Below are 18,204 nucleotides of genomic sequence, written 5' to 3'. Positions count from 1 at the left end.
GGTGATAATGTCAAAATAAGGATACGAAATTGAATATATGTAACTGGCTGAACATGGACGTCCCTGTACAAATGGCTAAAAATAACTTGCTTATCTAATGCAGAAGAAATTTATCAAATCACTTGAGGAGGTGAAGAAGCTTTTTCCCCCTTGCCATCGGCTCCTCATCTACAGACTAGAGGAACAAAGGCTGTTCTCAGCTAACTGGAGTCTAGCTCAGCCAATCACAGAGTTCCCTTCTGGCTGTGTCATCAGGACCTGATGAGGAGAGGATGCTTTTTATTCTGTAGTTGAAAGGCAGAGAAATGCCAGGTCTAAGCAGCCTCTGGGGATAACCTGCTCTCCATGATGTGAATGAACAGCGTCTCTCTCTCTCTCTCTCTCTGCTTCTTGACTGGGCTACGCATCTCTGTAACAGACATCAGCAGGCACTGGGATCCTGGGCCTCCTGGCTTTCCATTTGCAGCCGGACTGACATATTTATATTCCGTGGTGTTTATCAGCAGTGCTGGTTTATCAGAGCTCCATGTACGACAATCTGTACCTGCATGGATTCGATGACTCGGAGGCGGTGAGTATATGTTGTGCGAGTGAACTGGGAAGAGCGAAGGGATTAGAAAAGTCTATTGAGCAGCACCCAGAGCAGGACATTTAAAAAAAAACACTGGTTGCTAATTCTCTCACCACTAGAGATTCCTTTTAATTCAGTGACACCTGCAATAATCCTCCATTAAAGCAGCCAACAATACTGTCGATCTATGAGGCGACTGGAGGCCTGACTGGGCTGTAGTCACCAGCAATTCTAGTCTCTCCGTCTCTTAGCAGCAATAGCAGAAAGCAACAGCAATGGATAGTGTCTTCTCTCTGTCAAGCCTTAACAACCCCCACCTGACAACTATTAGCACAGCGTCTGGAGTGAGAGAAAAATAACAGACTTAGCTTGCATGCACAGAGCCAAATTGAAAATGTTTTGATTTCCTTTTTATTATTTAAAGTGTCCATTTATCTAACCAATTCAAAATCCAAAGTTAAAATCCAGACTGTCCCTCGAGAAGTGTATGCGTGTTTGTGTGTTGCTCAATGGACGGCAGAGCACTGCGCTCTGGAAGAATATTGCTTGTAGCACAAGTATGGAGGATGCCTCTTGCTTTGTTAACATAATTTTACACAGCTGGATCCTAATATACTTTGGCCATTTTGTATGGTAAACTGTGATATTTGAATTAGAGCAGAATGAATGGCAATACTGAACTGGTGATAAAGCTGTGCTTTTAGTGATAGATTACATTTGCTGTTAGCTACTTTTGAGATACAGTTGATGTGAAAGGCTGGGATCAAATAGATCTATATTGTTAGGGACAGTGTTTATGATGCCTGCTTTATGTTGATGAATCTTTTGCTCAAGTGAATTATGTGCCAAGACAATCCATTACTTTTTCTTTTCTCAATAGACTGTAGCTTTCTCTTGCCTTGTTTTAAATTGGCTAATTGTTTGGAACCACAATGCACCTTTCACATCTTTTAGCCTTGACTGAAAACAATGTACAATATTGAGGTTTAAAGTCGTTTCCACATAATCTCATAATGGCTGCTTTTAACAGCAGTTACTCCCCTCCGCGAACACTATTTTGGGAGCTATGCAAATTGCACGTGATAGCAAGGATATTTTACATCAGTTCTCTAATGAAGAGCGACCCTGAAAGATTGCTAGTATTATCAGAGTTTGCCGCATGTTCCAAATGTTAGAATGAGGATAATGTTATGTGACTAACTTCTGTTACAGATGTTATTATTTTGATATCTTTGTAACTTGTTTTAGGAGCTCATCCTTTGATCGACATTCGATCCTCCTAACCATTATCAATCTTAATGACGCAAGTGAGTAATGAGCGACATTGGCACTTTGAATATTTTCTCTTGTGCCATGCATGGTGCTACCTTGAAGCAAACCATTGGATTAGGGAGAGATCTCATCTGTTTTCTTGCATCAACCAGCATACATCTTTGCTGTTAAATGTGCCTAAAGTTAATTTTACTGAACTTTAGAAAATTTGGAGTAGAAGTTAAAAGCAAAAGTAAACGTTAGCTCTTAGTTCAATGAGTATTGCTGCCTGATGAGGGTAATGGGATGGTTGCTTATAACAGCAATAGCCTATATTGTTTGCATTATATAATGTGACTGCAAACCAACCATACCCGTTTAACATTATTCTCGAGCTGAAACTGTGCAAAGATAAAACTATTTAAAAGAGCATTACAGATTGATGGAAACTGTCATGTTGGATAAGAAAAGAAGACTTGCATTTATATAGTGCCTCTCACAACCTTGGGATGAGGCACTTTATAGCCAATGAAGTTTCTTTTTTTGAAGTGTAGCTCTGTTTTAGGCAATATGGCAACCAGTGGGTGTACAACAAGGCTGCACGAACAGCACTGAGATCGTTTGTTTTAAGTGTTACTTGAGGGAAGAAAGTTGGCCAGGGCAACAGGAAGACCTCCTCTTCCCTTCAAATTCGGCCATGGGCTTATTTTTACATCCATCTGAGAGGGAAGACAGGGCCTCGATTTAACATCATCTCTCAGATGTGACACCTTCAACAGTGCAGCACTCCCTCCGTACTGCACTGAAGTGTCGGGCTGGGCTCGGTGCTAAATTTTAAGGACAAGCAAGTTTACCTACACAACAGCAATCTCTGCACTTCGTGTGAAGTGCTGTGAGATTTTTTTTGATTGGTTGGCAAAGTTATTGGGAGAAACTATTTTAGTAGAAAAGTTTTTGGAACATGGAATGCTTAGCCATAAGTAGTTGTTGTGGCAGAAACCACTGCATTGTTAAAGGGAGAATTGGATCAATATTAGAAAAGAAACATTGCAGGTCCATGGGGAAAGAGCAAGGCATCGAGGTTCTCTAGCAAAGAGCCATCATAGATGTAACGGGCCAAATAGTCTCAATTTGTGCTATAAACTTTTATAGTTCAAAAGTTCTGTATACAAATGGTTTATTCACAATGTAAATTTCTGTAGCAAACTAGAATGCCTGAGAGCATCCTGATGGCCATTCAATCCATTATGCCTGTGCAGGCTCTTTGAAAGACCTGTCCAATTAGTTCTACTCCTTTGCTCTTTCCACATGGCCTTGCAAATTTTTTCCTTTTCAACTATATATGCACTTTCCCTTTCAAAGTCATCATTGCTTTTGCTTCCACCACCTGTTTAAGTGGTGAATTCTAGATCCTAAGAATGAGCTGCAAAAATAAATCCTTATGTCCCTCATGGTTCTTCTGACAGTTACCTCAAATTTGTGTTCTCTTGTTACCAACCCTCCTACAAGTGAAAACAGCTGCTCCTTATTTAATTCATCAAATTCGCCCACCCCCGCCCCATAATTTTGAATACCTCCATTAAATCGCCCCTTAATTGTCTCTGCTGAAAGGAGAACAAGCTTCTCTAGTCTCTGCACATAACTGAAGTTCCTCTTCCCATCTATCATTCTGGTAAATGTCCTCAGCACCCTCTCCAAAGCTTTGACATCCTCTGTGAAGTTTGATGCCCAGAATTGGATACAGTACTGAAGCTGAACCCTAACCAATGATTTGTAAATGTTTAGCATAACTTTCTTTCCTGGATACACAAAGAAGAACTCGTGTCAAAAAACAAAGCATTGATAAATGAGATAATGGAACCCATTAACCCTTATGGCTTTGCGGGTCTCATGAGCTGATGTCAGAGTAGTTTAGTTGGCAGAAAGTAATCATTTCCTGTGTTATTTTCTGAATCTCTGTACGGCATTCTTTGAATCAATAAATGCACTAGGCCCAGTGATTGTTAATGTATTAATAACCAAATGCATGCAGCATTATGGTATTAAATAAATATTTTCTAGATATTACCACAACGATTATATGCACTTGGCTCCAAAATGTCTGTGCAATACAGTTTGAAGCCCAAATTGACATCTTTGAGGGTGTAGAGTTTCGCTACAGAGCATGACGCTTTGGTAGAGGTGAAAAGAATGCCAGAAAGGAATGGAAAATATTGGCTATGAGTAATAGCTGTTTTTAGGATGAGAAGGAAAGCAATTGTCCATTGAACTTGTGCCATTTTGTCAACCATGCAAATTCAAATTTTTCAGCCTAAACGCTGACCTTTTTTCCATATTGCTTATATACTCTTAACTCCCAAGTAAGTATCCAACACTCTTTTCATTACCTCAATCGTGACATTGCTGAGTTTTAAACAAGGTGATAACTTACTTAACAAAGGGTGGGGTTGGGGGTTGGGGGGTCGGTGGGGTACAGTGGCGTGGTTACTATAAGGAATCAGTTATTTTTCTCAACTTTGCTTCTAGCCATATCATGATATCTCAATTCAAGACGAGAATGAGACAGGCTCAATGCAATTTTCACTTTATATTATCTTAATGATTTGCCAAAGTGTTATCCTCTCTGGCAAACAAATTGAACTCTGTACTCTAACAGATACCAGTTTGGGCTTCAAACTGAACTGCACAGGCATTTTTGGAACCAAGTGCATATAATCTTTGTGGTAATATCCATAAGTTATTTATTTAATGCCATAATGCTTGCTACACGTCATTAGCTATTAATACATTAACAGTCACAAAGCCTGACTGACTAAGTACCTGCTTTGCAAGGAAGCAGGAAGAGTATGGGAACAAATCCCCTGGGTGCGCTGAATTATACTGAGTGTAATTTTGTGACCTTACCAATTCAGCAATTGTCTGTCTTGATCACTGGAGGCAACATGAATTGTTTACAGCTTTCCAATTTTAGCACCATTTAATTCACCATTGTGATACTTAACCACTCTGGGTAGATAAGATAAAATGTGGAACTTGCTATCATATGGAGCAGTTGTGGTGAACAGCACAGATGCCTTTAAGGGGAAGCCAGATAACTATATGAGGGAAAAAGAAATAGAAGGATATGCAGGTATGGTTAAATAAAGTAGGGTGGGAGGAGGCCTATGTGGACATAAGCACCAGCACAGACCATTTGGGTCAAATGGAATGTTTCTATGCTGTAAATACTATGCAATTTTATGTAATCTTGGTCAAGCTGCCTCACAGTTTCACTGAGAACTAATGACAGTTGTGGTGAATGTGAATGCAGATTCCTGCTGTGAGCTTGTCTTATGTATAGGTTGCCAACTTACGTCCCTGAGGTCATCAGACAACTCGTTATTGCATGTTTTTCTGTATTAGTATATTTGCATATTATTCTTGTTGCTTCATACTAACAAATAACGTGTGGTGATAGCATTGTTTTCCTTTGGGCTCCTGGCATCTCCTTTCAAGAGTTAATATTAATAAAAGACCTGCGTTTATATAGTGTCTTTAGTGACCTCAGAACATCCAGAAGTGCTTCGGTTACAGCCAATGAAATACATATTAAAGTGTAGTTGCTATTGTAATGCAGGAAGCACGGTAGCAAATTTGTGCACAGCAAGCTCCCACAAACAGCAATGCGATAATGGCAAACCAATCTGTTTTTGTGATGTTGATTGAGAGATAAATAATGGCCAGGACACCAGGGATAATTCTCTGCTCTCCTTAAAAATAATGCTGTGGGATCCTTTATATTCACCAGAGAACACAGACAGGGCCTCAGTTTAACATCTCAGCAGAAAGATGGCACCTCCAGTAATGTAGCCCTGTTTCAGCACTGCACTACAATGTCAGCCTAGAATTTTGTGCTCAAGTCCTGGAGTAGGACTTGAACCCTCAACATCCTGACTCAGAAATTCAATAGTGCTACTGACAGATCTACGGCTGACATGTCACAGTCAAGAGTCACTTGGAATGCATCATTATTTGAGCAGGAGCCCCCACAGAGATAGTTGAACACCAGTAGTTTACTGGAGATTCAGATTGAGAAGGTTTAAATTCATTCCACTTTGAACTTCTAATTGACGTCTGACTGAAATGTTAAATTGGATGTCTAGATTAGGCTTGAACCCTGGTGCCAGATGAAAAATAATGGTTTTCAATAGCGAATGGTTTTCAACACCGAATTCCCTTTGTAATCAGAGCTTTGCAGTTGAGAAAAGAAAAACTGGCATTTATATAGCACTTTTTGTGACCTCAAGACCTCCAAAAAGGCTCGTAGGCAGTGAAGTCCTTTTTGAAGTGAATGATTGTAACGTAGAAACTTGCAGCAACCAAATTGTGCACGCCAATAATAATGAGATAAATGACCAAATAATCTGTTTTAGCGATGTTGGCTCAGGGATAAATTTTGACCAAGAGGCCACAATAATTCCCCTGCTCCTCTTCAAAAAGCGCAACAGGATGATTTATGTAAGGGTGTATAAGAGTATCGTTTTAACATCTCACCCAAAAGACAGTACCTCCAACAGTGCAGCACTCCCTCATTAGGACACTGAAGTATCAGCCTAGATTATACACTCAAGTTTCTTGAGTCGGTTTGGAAACCATGATCTTGCAGTTCAGGGGCACGAGTGCTATTACTGAGCCGAAGCTAATATGCAATGAATAATAAGAAAACCCATGCGTATGTCAGCACCAACGGGACATTACCACAGAACAGCTTCTAGGTGGCCAGCCAGGGAGCAAATCACCCGATCCTGCATTTTATTCAGTCCCAAAATATACTCAGCTTGTGCTATCCGGTTATTTTAATTAATTCTGCTCTGTTTGCGAAGAATATTTGGACAGTTCTCATCCCCCTTTGCATTTTGTGACAAGTAGTTAGTGTAAGGGCCAGAGAAAGGGATCAGCACAGTTTGCAAATATTACTGAAAGTACGTAAGAGAAGGCACCTTTACTTCATCTTTTTCTAATGGCCTTTAACAGTATAACTCAAAGACTATCATCCCACCGCCATTAGTAATAGCTTGTAGCCAGTGCCATTCCCTAAGGGATGTGAGCCTACCAAATAGCTGTGTCAAAACATCTACACAGAAAAATCTAACTTCGTGGTAACAGCTATAAAAAAACACTGAAGAAAGCAACATTTCATTGAGTTAGTTGCTTTATCACCTGGGAAGAAAAGAATCTCTGGACCAATTAAACAGGCTTTTCTCGAAGTACCTCTTTAAATGTTTTTATATTCCACAGAGTCGATCTCTAACACTTGTCAGTACCCCACAGGCGCTCATATTGAATTGTCTTCATCTTTGTGAGACATTTTAACTGCTTGCTCATGATATAAATGTATGTGACATTGAGTTAAGGAATAGAGAATCAGCTCCTAATCGCCATCCAATAAGCTCTGTTGGAAGACATTAATCTGCTCATCAGTTGATGACAGGATTGATTTTGGCCATGAAGCCTTCCATCACACTCTCTTGCCCTTCTTCTCTTGCTGCTTTTCTATCTTTCCTGACTCTGTGGGATGCCTTGGAATAATTACTACAGCAGAGGTGTTTTATAAGTGCAAATTGTTGTGTGCCAACCCAGAAGGGAAAAAACAGTTCGGTCCAGTGCTCTTATTTCTCAGTTTTTAATGGTGTTGCATTTTAAGGTATGCAAGTCCAGTTCGGGCCAGTATTCTTATTTCCCAGTTTTTACTGCTTTTTCCTCCTGGGAAATGACCTGTTGGTGATCATTGTTGAGCTTCAGACGTTAGGATGAGGGAGGGGTTTGGGAAAAGGAGGACTGAAGGGGAAAAAAAAAAGAATATGGTAGATTTGGCAGTGTGCCACCATTAAGTTAATAAAATTGATTTTATTTCATATAGTTGCTCTGTTCAAAGTTGCAATAACTCACTCGGCAATGGTATCTGCATCGAGGCTGAGATTCGAACGAGCATTTTCTGATCTGGAAAGTAATGCTTTAAGAGCTAATTTGCATTATGGTGAAATTATGTTTGCCTTGGATTACATGGCACAACTATATAAATAAATCAGCTTGCTGTGTTCTCTTTGCCCCACATGCTGTGACACTTCTGTTTTATAGGGTGCCATGAAAGGGAGGGCACAGCCAGAACTGATGTTTTGCCAGGAACTGCTGAATCAACTTTAATCCTTTGCATGGATGACAACCCCATCCATGTCACATTCAGAGTGGTGACACATCTTTTGAAAAAGATTACATTTTGAGACCCATTCTTTCTTCTTGAAGCTAATGAGAAATAGCAAAAATGCTATTTTGAATTTTACTTTTCACATTTTCTGCATTTTTAAAAAATTGTAAGTAAGCTGGGGTCTCAGCATTTGAGATGCATGACCAATTCCTCCCGGAGTTGGGGGGGGTTCCTTCTACAATTCCATTGCACCAATTTGAAAGCCTCTTATTAATATTTTTAACGCTTATTTGGCAGCGAGAAGCAGTGTTTTCTGCACTGCTCTATACAATGCACTTAACAGTGCCTCAAGGCTCTTCGAGACACAGGCATCGGCACCCACGCTGGCAAGTAATAATAGAATCAGCCCTGCATCTGACTTCCAGCATGCAAGCTGATATACTGTTATAGCAAGGCCTTTCTGTTTTAATATAATGGATCTGAACCCTATCATCAGGCGACTTCTTGCGCTGAGAATTGTATAGGAGTACTTGTGAAAACACTGCTTTGTTAAGACCATCAACAGTGGGCACCTTTTGAGTGCAAGAATAATCTGCGACTCAAATGGTATTTAGCCGGTACACAAATGTATTTCTGTGCCACTCTCCAATTAGACATTTTGCATTGTGCCACTACGGAGATGGCGATGACAGGGAAATATTTATAGAATTTTAAGTGTGGGCAACATTTTAAATTCTGCTGAGCGACACATCAGCTTGGATATCATCCCCCCCCCATTAATCCTATATTATTGGGGATGGGGAAACGTCACTGTGTCACAATGTACGATCGCAACGTAAGTAAAAATGTTTAGATACGAATCGATTTTAATTTTAAAAGGAAAATCAGGCTCACGGCCAGCGAGGAAACAGCTCCCACTGCCACGTCACCTCCAGTTCTTCTTCAGCCTAAAACCTAAGATGTTAATACAAAATATAGGGAAGATTAATTTAGTTTAACTTATTAACGTTAGTAAAATGCTATGTTTAGTGCCACTCAGAAAATATCAATTTACTTTGCCTCGGGAATAATTCCAGTGTAAATACTGCAGGTATAATTGCACCCAAAAGATATTGCACATGTTAAAATAAATTGGCACTGTCTTTTCAATGTGCAAAATTATGTTTGCTATCACCTCCATGATCCTGACAGCTGTGAATCCTTTTTATTTGGGTTTATTGTGTCAGCACCAGTAGCCCCCTTGCTGTGCTGGAGTGCAGAAGTTTGATTTTTAAAATGTAAATGCTGCCACTTCAACATGCAAATCCTGGGATCATGTGGCTTCTTACGTTCTGATATGCTGAAGCTGCCATGTCCAATGTGGGTACTTGTTCAGCAATGGCTGCCCACAACGCAGGTAAGCTTGGGTTTTCTGAATTGGTAGAAAACATCAGCTGAGTTGGTCCAGTTCACAGCATCTCTCACTGCCCCAGTCTTTCTTTCAGGCACATACAGCAGACTTCCTATCCTTTTTTTAAAAATTCATTCACGGGAAATGGGCTTCGCTGGCTGGGCCAGCATTTATTGACCATCCCTAGTTGTCCTTGAGAAGGTGGTGGTGAGCTGCCTTCTTGAACCGCTGCAGCCCGTGTGGTGTAGGTACACCCACAGTGCTGTTAGGAAGGGAGTTCCAGAGTTTTGACCCAGCGACAATGAAGGAGCGGCAATATATTTCCAAGTCAGGATGATGAGTGACTTGGAGGGGAACTTCCAGGAGATGGTGTTCCCATCTATGTGCTGCCTTAGTCCTTGTAGATGGTAGTGGTCGTGGGTTTGGAAGGTGCTGTCAAAGGAGCCTTGGTGAATTCCTGCAGTGCATCTTGCACTTGGTACAGACTGCTGCTACTGTGCTCTGGGGGTGGAGGGAGTGAATGTTTGTGGATGTGGTGCCAATCAAGTGGGCTGCTTTGTCCTGGACAGTGTCAAGCTGCCTCACAATGCACACTACTGGACAATGATAGAGGTTCCATTATAAAATAACAAATATTAAATAATGTTTTCATGGCTTATTACTCTTCTCAGGGCAACACTTTATTTTAGCTGAGGCTTAAAATGCTTCAACTACTTCTGGGAAAATACTTAGTGTTCTTCATAATTTTTGAAAATGTTGAAGACTGAATAGGACAGGCTGTTTCTTCCCTTTCAGATCTCTCTGTGTCTCCAAGGACCCTCTTCACTTTCTGATACCCCTTCAGAGTTGCTGGAAATCTCCAATGTCTCCTACATCTAGCTCTGAGATTCACCTTTTCAGTTTGGGAAAGGCAGTGGCATAGTGGTATTGTCACTGACTAGTATTCCAGTAGACCCAGCGAAATGCTCTGGGGACCCAGGTTCAAATCCCACCATGGTATATGGTGAAATTTGAATTCAATAAAAATCTGAAATTAAAAGCCTGCTGAAGACCATGAAACCATTTCTGTAAAAACCCATCTGGTTCACTGATGTCCTTTAGGGAAGGAAATCTGCTGACCTTAACCTGGTCTGGCCTACCTGTGACTCCAGACCTACAGCCATGTGGTTGACTCTAAAAAAAAAAAGCCCTCTGAACAAGGGCAATTAGGGTTGGGCAATAAATGCTGGCTTAGCCAGCAACGCCCACACCCCATGAACAAATAGTAAGTTTGGTCTCCAGAAATATCTCTACTCTCTCATTCTCTGTTGTTCTTTAGCCCACTCTGCATCCTTGTATATTGGTACTTCTAGCTGGGAGTTACAGTATAAATTTATAGAATGATTGGCTATAATTCTCCATGAGAAAAGTCATGCTTGTGGGGTAACCTTCGGAGGAAGGGCATCAGATTTATAATAGGTTTGGTAGCAGCAGTTTGACTTGAGGAAGCCAAGTTTGGACCTAAATTGATTGAAAGCTTAAGCAACCATTATCAGGGGGTTGGATTATCATTAGAACTAGTTAAAGCAAAATTGGACTATGGTGCTTATTCTTTTATTTATTCATGGGATGTGGGTGTCGCTGGCTGGGCCAGCATTTTTTGCCCATCCCAAATTGCCCTTGAAAGGCTGGTGGTAAGCTGCCTTCTTGAACCGCTGCAGTCCATGTGGTGTAAGTATACCCACGGTGCTGTGAGTCGGGGGGGTGCCAGGATTTTGACTCGGTGACAGTGAAGGAACAGCAATAAAGTTCCAAGTCAGGATGATGAATGGCTTGGAGGGGAACTTCCAGGTGGTAGTGTTCCCATTTATCTGCTACCCTTGCCCTTCTAGATGGTAGTGATTGTGGGTTTGGAACGTGTTGTCAAAGGAGCCTGGATGAGTTCCTGTAGTGCACCTTGTAGATAGTACATACAGCTGTTACTGTGTGTCGGTGGTGTAGAGAATCAATGTGGATGGGGTGCCAATCAAGTGAGCTGCTTTGTCCTGGACAGTGTCAAGCTTCTTGACTGTTGTTGGAGCTGGAGTCGTCCAGGCAAGTGGAGAGTATTCCATCACACTCCTGACTTGTGCCTTGTAGATGGTGGACAGATGATGATGTAGTTCATTAAAAGTAGGTAAAATTATTGTTACAAATGACATTTACACAATTGTTATGTTTTGGGACTGTCTCTAATTTAGTGTAAACTGGAAGAATGAAGGGGGTCATGTGACCTGTTCTGCACTCTACCCAACAACAAACTTGGGTGTCTTGGCTGTTAAAGCAGGGGAAGGGGGAGGTTATCTTACTGGAAAGAAGGTACAAGATATACCTATGAACAATAACTAGGGCAATTGTGCTGATGGGGACAAACTATTAGGGCTGAATTTTCTCCCCGTTGGCAGGGGGGATGTTGAAGGGCGGGAGCACACAGGTGCGCTTCCGATTGGCGCCCCCAATTGGGGGCACGGTGCCATTTTACATGGGAGAGCCAGTTAAGGCCCGTCCAGTGTGATGTCCGCGCAGAAGTGCACTCATCTCCCTGAGGCTAAGTGCTGCCTCAGGGAGATCGGCTGTAAATGTCAAAAAGATAAAAATAGAAAAATAAAATTTCCCTAACAATGTCACATGAGTTGGGACAGGTCCATAATTTTCAGAAAAACATTTTTAAAAACCTACATGAAACCTCATCCCGCCGGTGGATGAGGTTTCATGTTTTTTCTAATTTGCGCCGGGGCTCCTGGCCTGCCCATCAACCTTAAAGTTGGACGGGCAGGTCCTTTAATTACTTAATAGCCTCTGTCAATGGCCTCAATTGGCCATTGACAGGTCAGTGGCCGCGCAGCTGATTTCGCTGCGTCCCCGCCTTCCTGAAAATTTAAATGGGGCGCGGTGACGTCAGGAGTTCCCCCCCGCGATGTCACCGTGCGTCGGCAAATGGGCCCCGCTCCTGCTCGCTGACACGTAAAATCCTGCCCTTAGTCTCCAAGTCCCAGGGAGGTGATGGGGAAGACAGGCTTTGTGAATGGCTATACTTTAAATTATCCATTTAATTTCAAGCTAGAATGGAGTTGGGGGTCTAAAGGATAGTGAATTAGCATTTCTACCTGGAAAGAAGGCACATGTGATTCATGATGCCATGGAGATGGACTTTGGGAACGGCAAGAGTCCATAAGATGCCATTGTAGGATTGTGTTGCAGGTTTTCTTAAAAGTATCACTGATCCTCACAGACAGAGTCAGCCTGCAAGAATCTGTGAGATAAAGGACACCACGCAGAATGCGGGTGGGAGCTTGTGCTCAGATTGAGGAGACCAAGGTCATGAGGGCTTAAATAAAGCTGGAAGATTCGCCAAGCTTTGGCCACAAGGAGGGATCTCCAGGGTAACCCTCATTGTGAAAGTTAGTTTGGGGATTATAAATAATCTAGCTGGAAAAGGCAAAAGAAGCTGAAAATCACTTTGAATTGGCTCTGGGTGAATATTGCCTACTTAAGGGACAGAATAAAGTATAACCATGGTGGGGGATTTTGGTTGTCCTTATAAGTTAAGTAGGGAAACTTTTCTGTAGTTTAGAGTACACCTGCGAAATAGTATTTAAACATTGTTGCTTTTAGTTCATTTGTTACAGTTAAAATCTTAAAACTGAAATCCTGCCCATGTGATCCCTTAAGTCATTCACTGGCAGCTCGAGTTTGTTTTTTTTAAAGTTATTGGTCCTTAGGACCAATTATATAATCTATTTCTGGCTGTGAATTTACTGTACTTGGCTCGATGTGAGGCAAACCAAAGCCCATTTTCAACATCAGATTTCACATCTAGGAATTACTTAAGTGAATTACACCAAAAGTTGAATTTTGTATACTTTGTAAACAGAACACAAATTCTTGGGAAAGTGAGTGATGCAAAATATCGACACTAGTGCTACACTTTCAAGGAGGATGCTTCAATCACCATCCACTCTTGATGTAATGTACATTTGCTAAAGAGCTCTTGATTAACTTTTGCTGCTACTAATAGTAGATCTGTCTACCAGGAAAGCCTCAGCTGGCCCTGAGAATAATCGATACCAATGATGGAGTTACACGCTGTGATCAAAGTTCTCAGATAATATCACCCACGTGTCACTTATGAGCCTTATCTGAATGCAAGTCTTGATAATTGGTTTGCTATCTGTCATTTATTGCGGTTTGTATTGTTTTGCCTGCACGAGAGCTTTTGGTTCAGTTTATGAAGCAGTGTTTCTGCACTGACACTTGCCCGATTTTTAGAAGTGAGATGAAATGAAAAGTATTAAAGCTTGTGATGTTCATATAAGACTGATGTGATTACAGGGTTATATTTGCCAGCTAATTGAGATCTACTTTTCACAGAACCATGGAGCATAGAAGGAGGCTATTCAGCCCATCGCTCTTGTGCTACATTTTGGATAGAACTATCCAATTAGTCACACTCCCATGTTCTTTCCTCATAGCCCTTTAATATTTTTTGCCTTCGAGTATAAATCCAATTCCCTTTTGAAGATACTATTGATCTGCTTCCGCCGCCATTTTGCAGTACATTCCAGAGCATAACAACTTGATGCATATAAAAAAAACTCCTCTTCTCCTCCTTGGTTCTTTTGTTAATCACCTTAAATCTGTTTCTGCTGGCTACAGATCCTGCTGCCAGTTTCTCCTTATTTACTTTATCAAAGTTCCTGTACTGAATCTCCTCTTCAACCTTATCTGCTCCAAGGAGCACAATCCCAGTTTCTCTAGTCTCTCCAGATAACTGAAGCCCCTCATCCCTAGTACCATTTTAATAAATTTCCTATGCATTCTTTACAAGGTCTAGATATCCTTCTGAAAGTGTGGTACCCAGAATTGGACACAGTATTTCATCTGAGGTCTTAGCAGAGTTTTATAAAAGTTTAGCATAACTTCCTTGCTTTGTACTCTTAAGTCTCTGTTTATAAAGCTAGGGATCTCATATACTTTTTAACAGCCTTATATCAACTTGTCACCTTCAAAGACTTGTGTCCATATGCTCACAGGTGGCAGATTTCTTTCCCTAAATAACATTAGTGAATCAGATAATCGACAATAGTTTCATGGTCACTATTACTGAGACTAGCTTTCAATTCCAGATTTTATTAATTGAATTTAAATTCCACCAGCTGCCATGGATGGATTTGAACCCATGTACCCAAAGCATTAGCCTGGGCCTCTAACTGACTAGTCCACTGACATAACTATGCCACCGTAACACTGCCCCCTCCACCCAAAGCTAACTGGTGAAAAAATATAAAATTGAATGTCCAATGCACGAAGGTTACTCAAGGAGTTAACTATTTTTGTAAAAATTCATCGCTTTAATTTTCATCAAAGTACGTGAATATGTTTTAGGTACTTCATTTGTTCCATGCTCAGAACAAAATGTTTTTTTCCTCTTTGAAAAGAAATCTTCACATAATGTAAGAACATAGGAAAAAGAGCAGGAATAGGTCTGTGGCCCCATAAGCCTACTCTGCCATTCAGTGAGGTAATGACCGATCTTCTACCTCAACTCCTCCTTCCTGCATTATCCCCATATCACTTACTTCCCTTAGTGTCCAAAAATCTATTGGTCTCAGTTTTGAATATACTTGATGCCTGGGTATCCATGCCCTTGCAAGTAAAGAGTTCTGAAGATTTATGATCCTCTAAGGTGAAGAAATCTCTCCTCACATCAGTCCTAAATTACTGACCCCATATCCTGAGATTGGGCCTCCTTGTCGTGGACTCTCCAGCTGTGGGAAACAGCCTCTAAGGATCTATTATGTCAAGCCATCTCAGAATTTTATAAGTTTCAGTAAGATTACCTGTCATTCTTCTAAACACCAGAGAATATAGACCCATTCTACTCAATCTCTCCTCTCATTTCAGGAATCAACCTGTGGAAACTTTCTTTCACACCCTGTAAGACAAATATATCATTCCTTAGGTAAAGAGACCAAAACTGTACATGATACACCAGGTGTGGTTTCAGCAAAACCCTATATAATTGCAGCAGCACTTTTTTTTATTCGTTCATGGAATGTGGGCTTTGCTGCCTAGGCCAACATTTATTGCCCATCCCTAATTGCTCTTAAGAAGGTGGTGGTGAGCTACCTTCTTGAACTGTCACAGTCCATGTGTTGTAGGAACACCCACACAGCTGTTAGGGAGGGAGTTCTAGGATTTTGACCCACCAACAGTGAAACAACGGTTATATAGTTCTAAGACGGGATGGTAAGTGACTTAGTGGGGAACTTGCAGGTGATGGTGTTCCCATGCATCTGTTGCCCTTATCCTTCTAGGTAGTAGTGGTTGCAGGTTTGAAGGTGCTATTGAAGTTGTTGCAGTGCATCTTGGACATGGTATACATTGCTGCCACTGTGCATTGGTGGTGGAGGGAATAGATGTTGAAGATAGCAGATGGGGTGCCAATCAAGCAGGCTGCTTTGTCCTGGATGGTGTCGAGCTTCTCGAACGTTGTTGGAGCTGCACTCATCTGGGCAAGTGGGGAGTATTCCATCACACTCCTGACTTGTGCCTTATAGTTTGTGGACAGGTTTTGGGGAGTCAGGAGGTGAGTTACTGTCTGCAGAATTCCCAGCCTATGTTCCAATGCTGCAGATACTGGTCCAATGGCATTTCTACTGATAAAAATTTGAAAAATGTTTGTACAAAAGGAAATGTGGAGCGTAGTTCTCAAAGAAGCAAATCACAGTGACACTCAACCTCAGAACTAGTTGCCTTAAAAGTATCAATCTGTATCAAGACATCAGTGATACTGCAGAGTAGTAAAGGAATGGTGAAGACCCTCTAATGTATTTTCGTAAAATGAAAAGTTCAGTTGCCAAATTTGCTGGGAAGGTTTGAAGTACCAACATTTTAACATCAACCAAAACATTAATAGTCAGCTGCAAAAATGCATTCAACTTTAGAATATGACATTCACTGGGTTTCTCCAGAGTGTCTATTTTGATGGTTTTACAGTAATAATGGAGTAGAATTATGCACGGATGGAAGATTGTATCACAACTCACTTATATATAGTTTATCTATGTAGAGTCCATGGTTACAAAGCTACAAGTGACAGAGGGTCTAACAAATCAGTGTTTTAATGAGATGTGCAAACTATCCTATAAGGCTTTGGTGCTAAATGGAAATGTTCTCGACCATTTCCTAAGATTATACGCTTCCTAAATTAGGCACACTGTTCAGTGTCCACAATGTAAATTGCATGGAAAGTTAAAGTTATAGTATATAATTGCCGAAGGCTGCTTTTACAATCTCAGAATGCAACACAAACATAACTGTCAGTTAATTTGATGCAGAAGAAAAGGCTGTCAGCTTTGGCTAAGTCAGAGATTGTGGGTTCAAGCCATAAACCAGAGATTTATTTTTATTCATTTATGGGTTACTGGCGTCTCTGGCTAGGCCAGCGTTTATCGCCCATCTCTAATTGCCCTTGAGAAGGTGCTGGTGAGCTACCTTCTTGAACTTCTGCAGTTCCTGTGGCGTAGGTATACCCACAGTGCTGTTAGAGAGGGAGTTCCAGGGTTTTGACCCAGCGACAGTAAAGGAATGGTGATATATTTCCAAGTCAGGATGGTGAGTGACTTGGAGGAAAACTTCCAGGTGATGGTGTTCCCATGTATCTGCTACCCTTGTCTTTCTAAATGGTAGCGGTCATGGGTTTGAAAGGTGCTGCCTAAGGGGTCTTGGTGAATTTCTGCAGTGCATCTTGTAGATGGTACACACTGCTGCCACTGTTCGTTGGTGGTGGGAGGAGTGAATGTTCGTGGATGTGGTGCCAATCAAGTGGGCTGCTTTGTTCTGGATGGTGTCAAGCTTCTTGAGTGTTGTGGGAACTGCACTCATCCAGGTAAGTGGGGAGTATTCCATCACACTCCTGACTTGTGCCTTGTAGATGGTGGACAGGCTTTGGGGAGTCAGGAGGTGAGTTTCTCGCTGCAGGATTCCTTGAGTATATGATCTGGGCTGATACCTCAGTACAATACTGAGGAAGTTCTGCACTTTTATAAGTGCTGTTTTTCAAATGCCGAATAGACAGAGGTTTCCTCTGCCTGCCAGGGTGGATGTAAAAGACCCCAAAGCAACTTTCAAAGAACACTGGAGCAGTTATGCAGGTATTCTGATATTTATTGCTCTTCTAACATCAAACCCTCTCTTTTCATCTAGCATCTTAATTGTCTGAAGGTGCCTAATCATAGCTTATGCCATGATATCACTATGGGACAAAACAAGGAGGTAGGCCCAAGAACTACCTCAGCTGGTATGGGGATTGTTGCCTTTACTCTGCCCTGTGCTCTCCTCATGTAGTCAACTGAGCTAACCAACCAACATCAGTAAAAGCTCATTACATTGCTGTGTCTGGGATCTCGATTTGTACACATTGGCTGCTACAATTCCCTACTTTACAGCAGTGACATTACAAGTCTGTAAAGCGCTCAGTGATCTCTTGAGATCATTGTGGGCACTATGTAAATGTAAGAACTTTCTTCAATATAGTTCTAAGACTGCAAAACCGGAGATTTTGCAGTGTTAAGTTGCAAATATTTTGGGAAGAAATTGTTGAGCTCTAGAGGGCTAACATTCCTGTTTTCAATTATGCTTTCAAAATTGCAACAGGAATATTACAAAACCAGTGTAAACTGTGTCACCGTACTTAGGTTAGGATGTATTGACTGAATAATTCTGATTGAATAAACTATTGTTGTGTCAAAAAAAACTCAAGTTAACAAATCACTAAACATCGATTTA

General features: G+C 41.2%; 1 protein-coding gene across 4 annotated transcripts in view; it reads left to right on the top strand.

The window, feature by feature from the left end:
* Positions 1 to 247: 247 nt before the first annotated feature.
* The window catches only part of cacnb4a (calcium channel, voltage-dependent, beta 4a subunit), a 205,431-nt gene continuing 187,474 nt past the window's right edge, over positions 248 to 18,204 (top strand). For 3 of the 4 annotated variants that reach the window (XM_078552567.1, XM_078552569.1, XM_078552565.1), the window contains exon 1: positions 248 to 571. In XM_078552567.1, coding sequence (XP_078408693.1) covers positions 527 to 571 — 45 coding nt within the window. In that variant the 5' untranslated portion in view covers positions 248 to 526. Of the gene's footprint in view, positions 572 to 1,819; positions 1,879 to 18,204 lie in introns of those variants that run through there. The other variant, XM_078552568.1, reaches the window with a different exon arrangement.

Source organism: Cetorhinus maximus, chromosome 11, assembly GCF_964194155.1.
Source record: "Cetorhinus maximus chromosome 11, sCetMax3.hap1.1, whole genome shotgun sequence".
NCBI lineage: Eukaryota > Metazoa > Chordata > Chondrichthyes > Lamniformes > Cetorhinidae > Cetorhinus > Cetorhinus maximus.
Note: the sequence above shows the minus strand (reverse complement) of the source record. Positions and strands in the feature narration are given on the sequence as shown.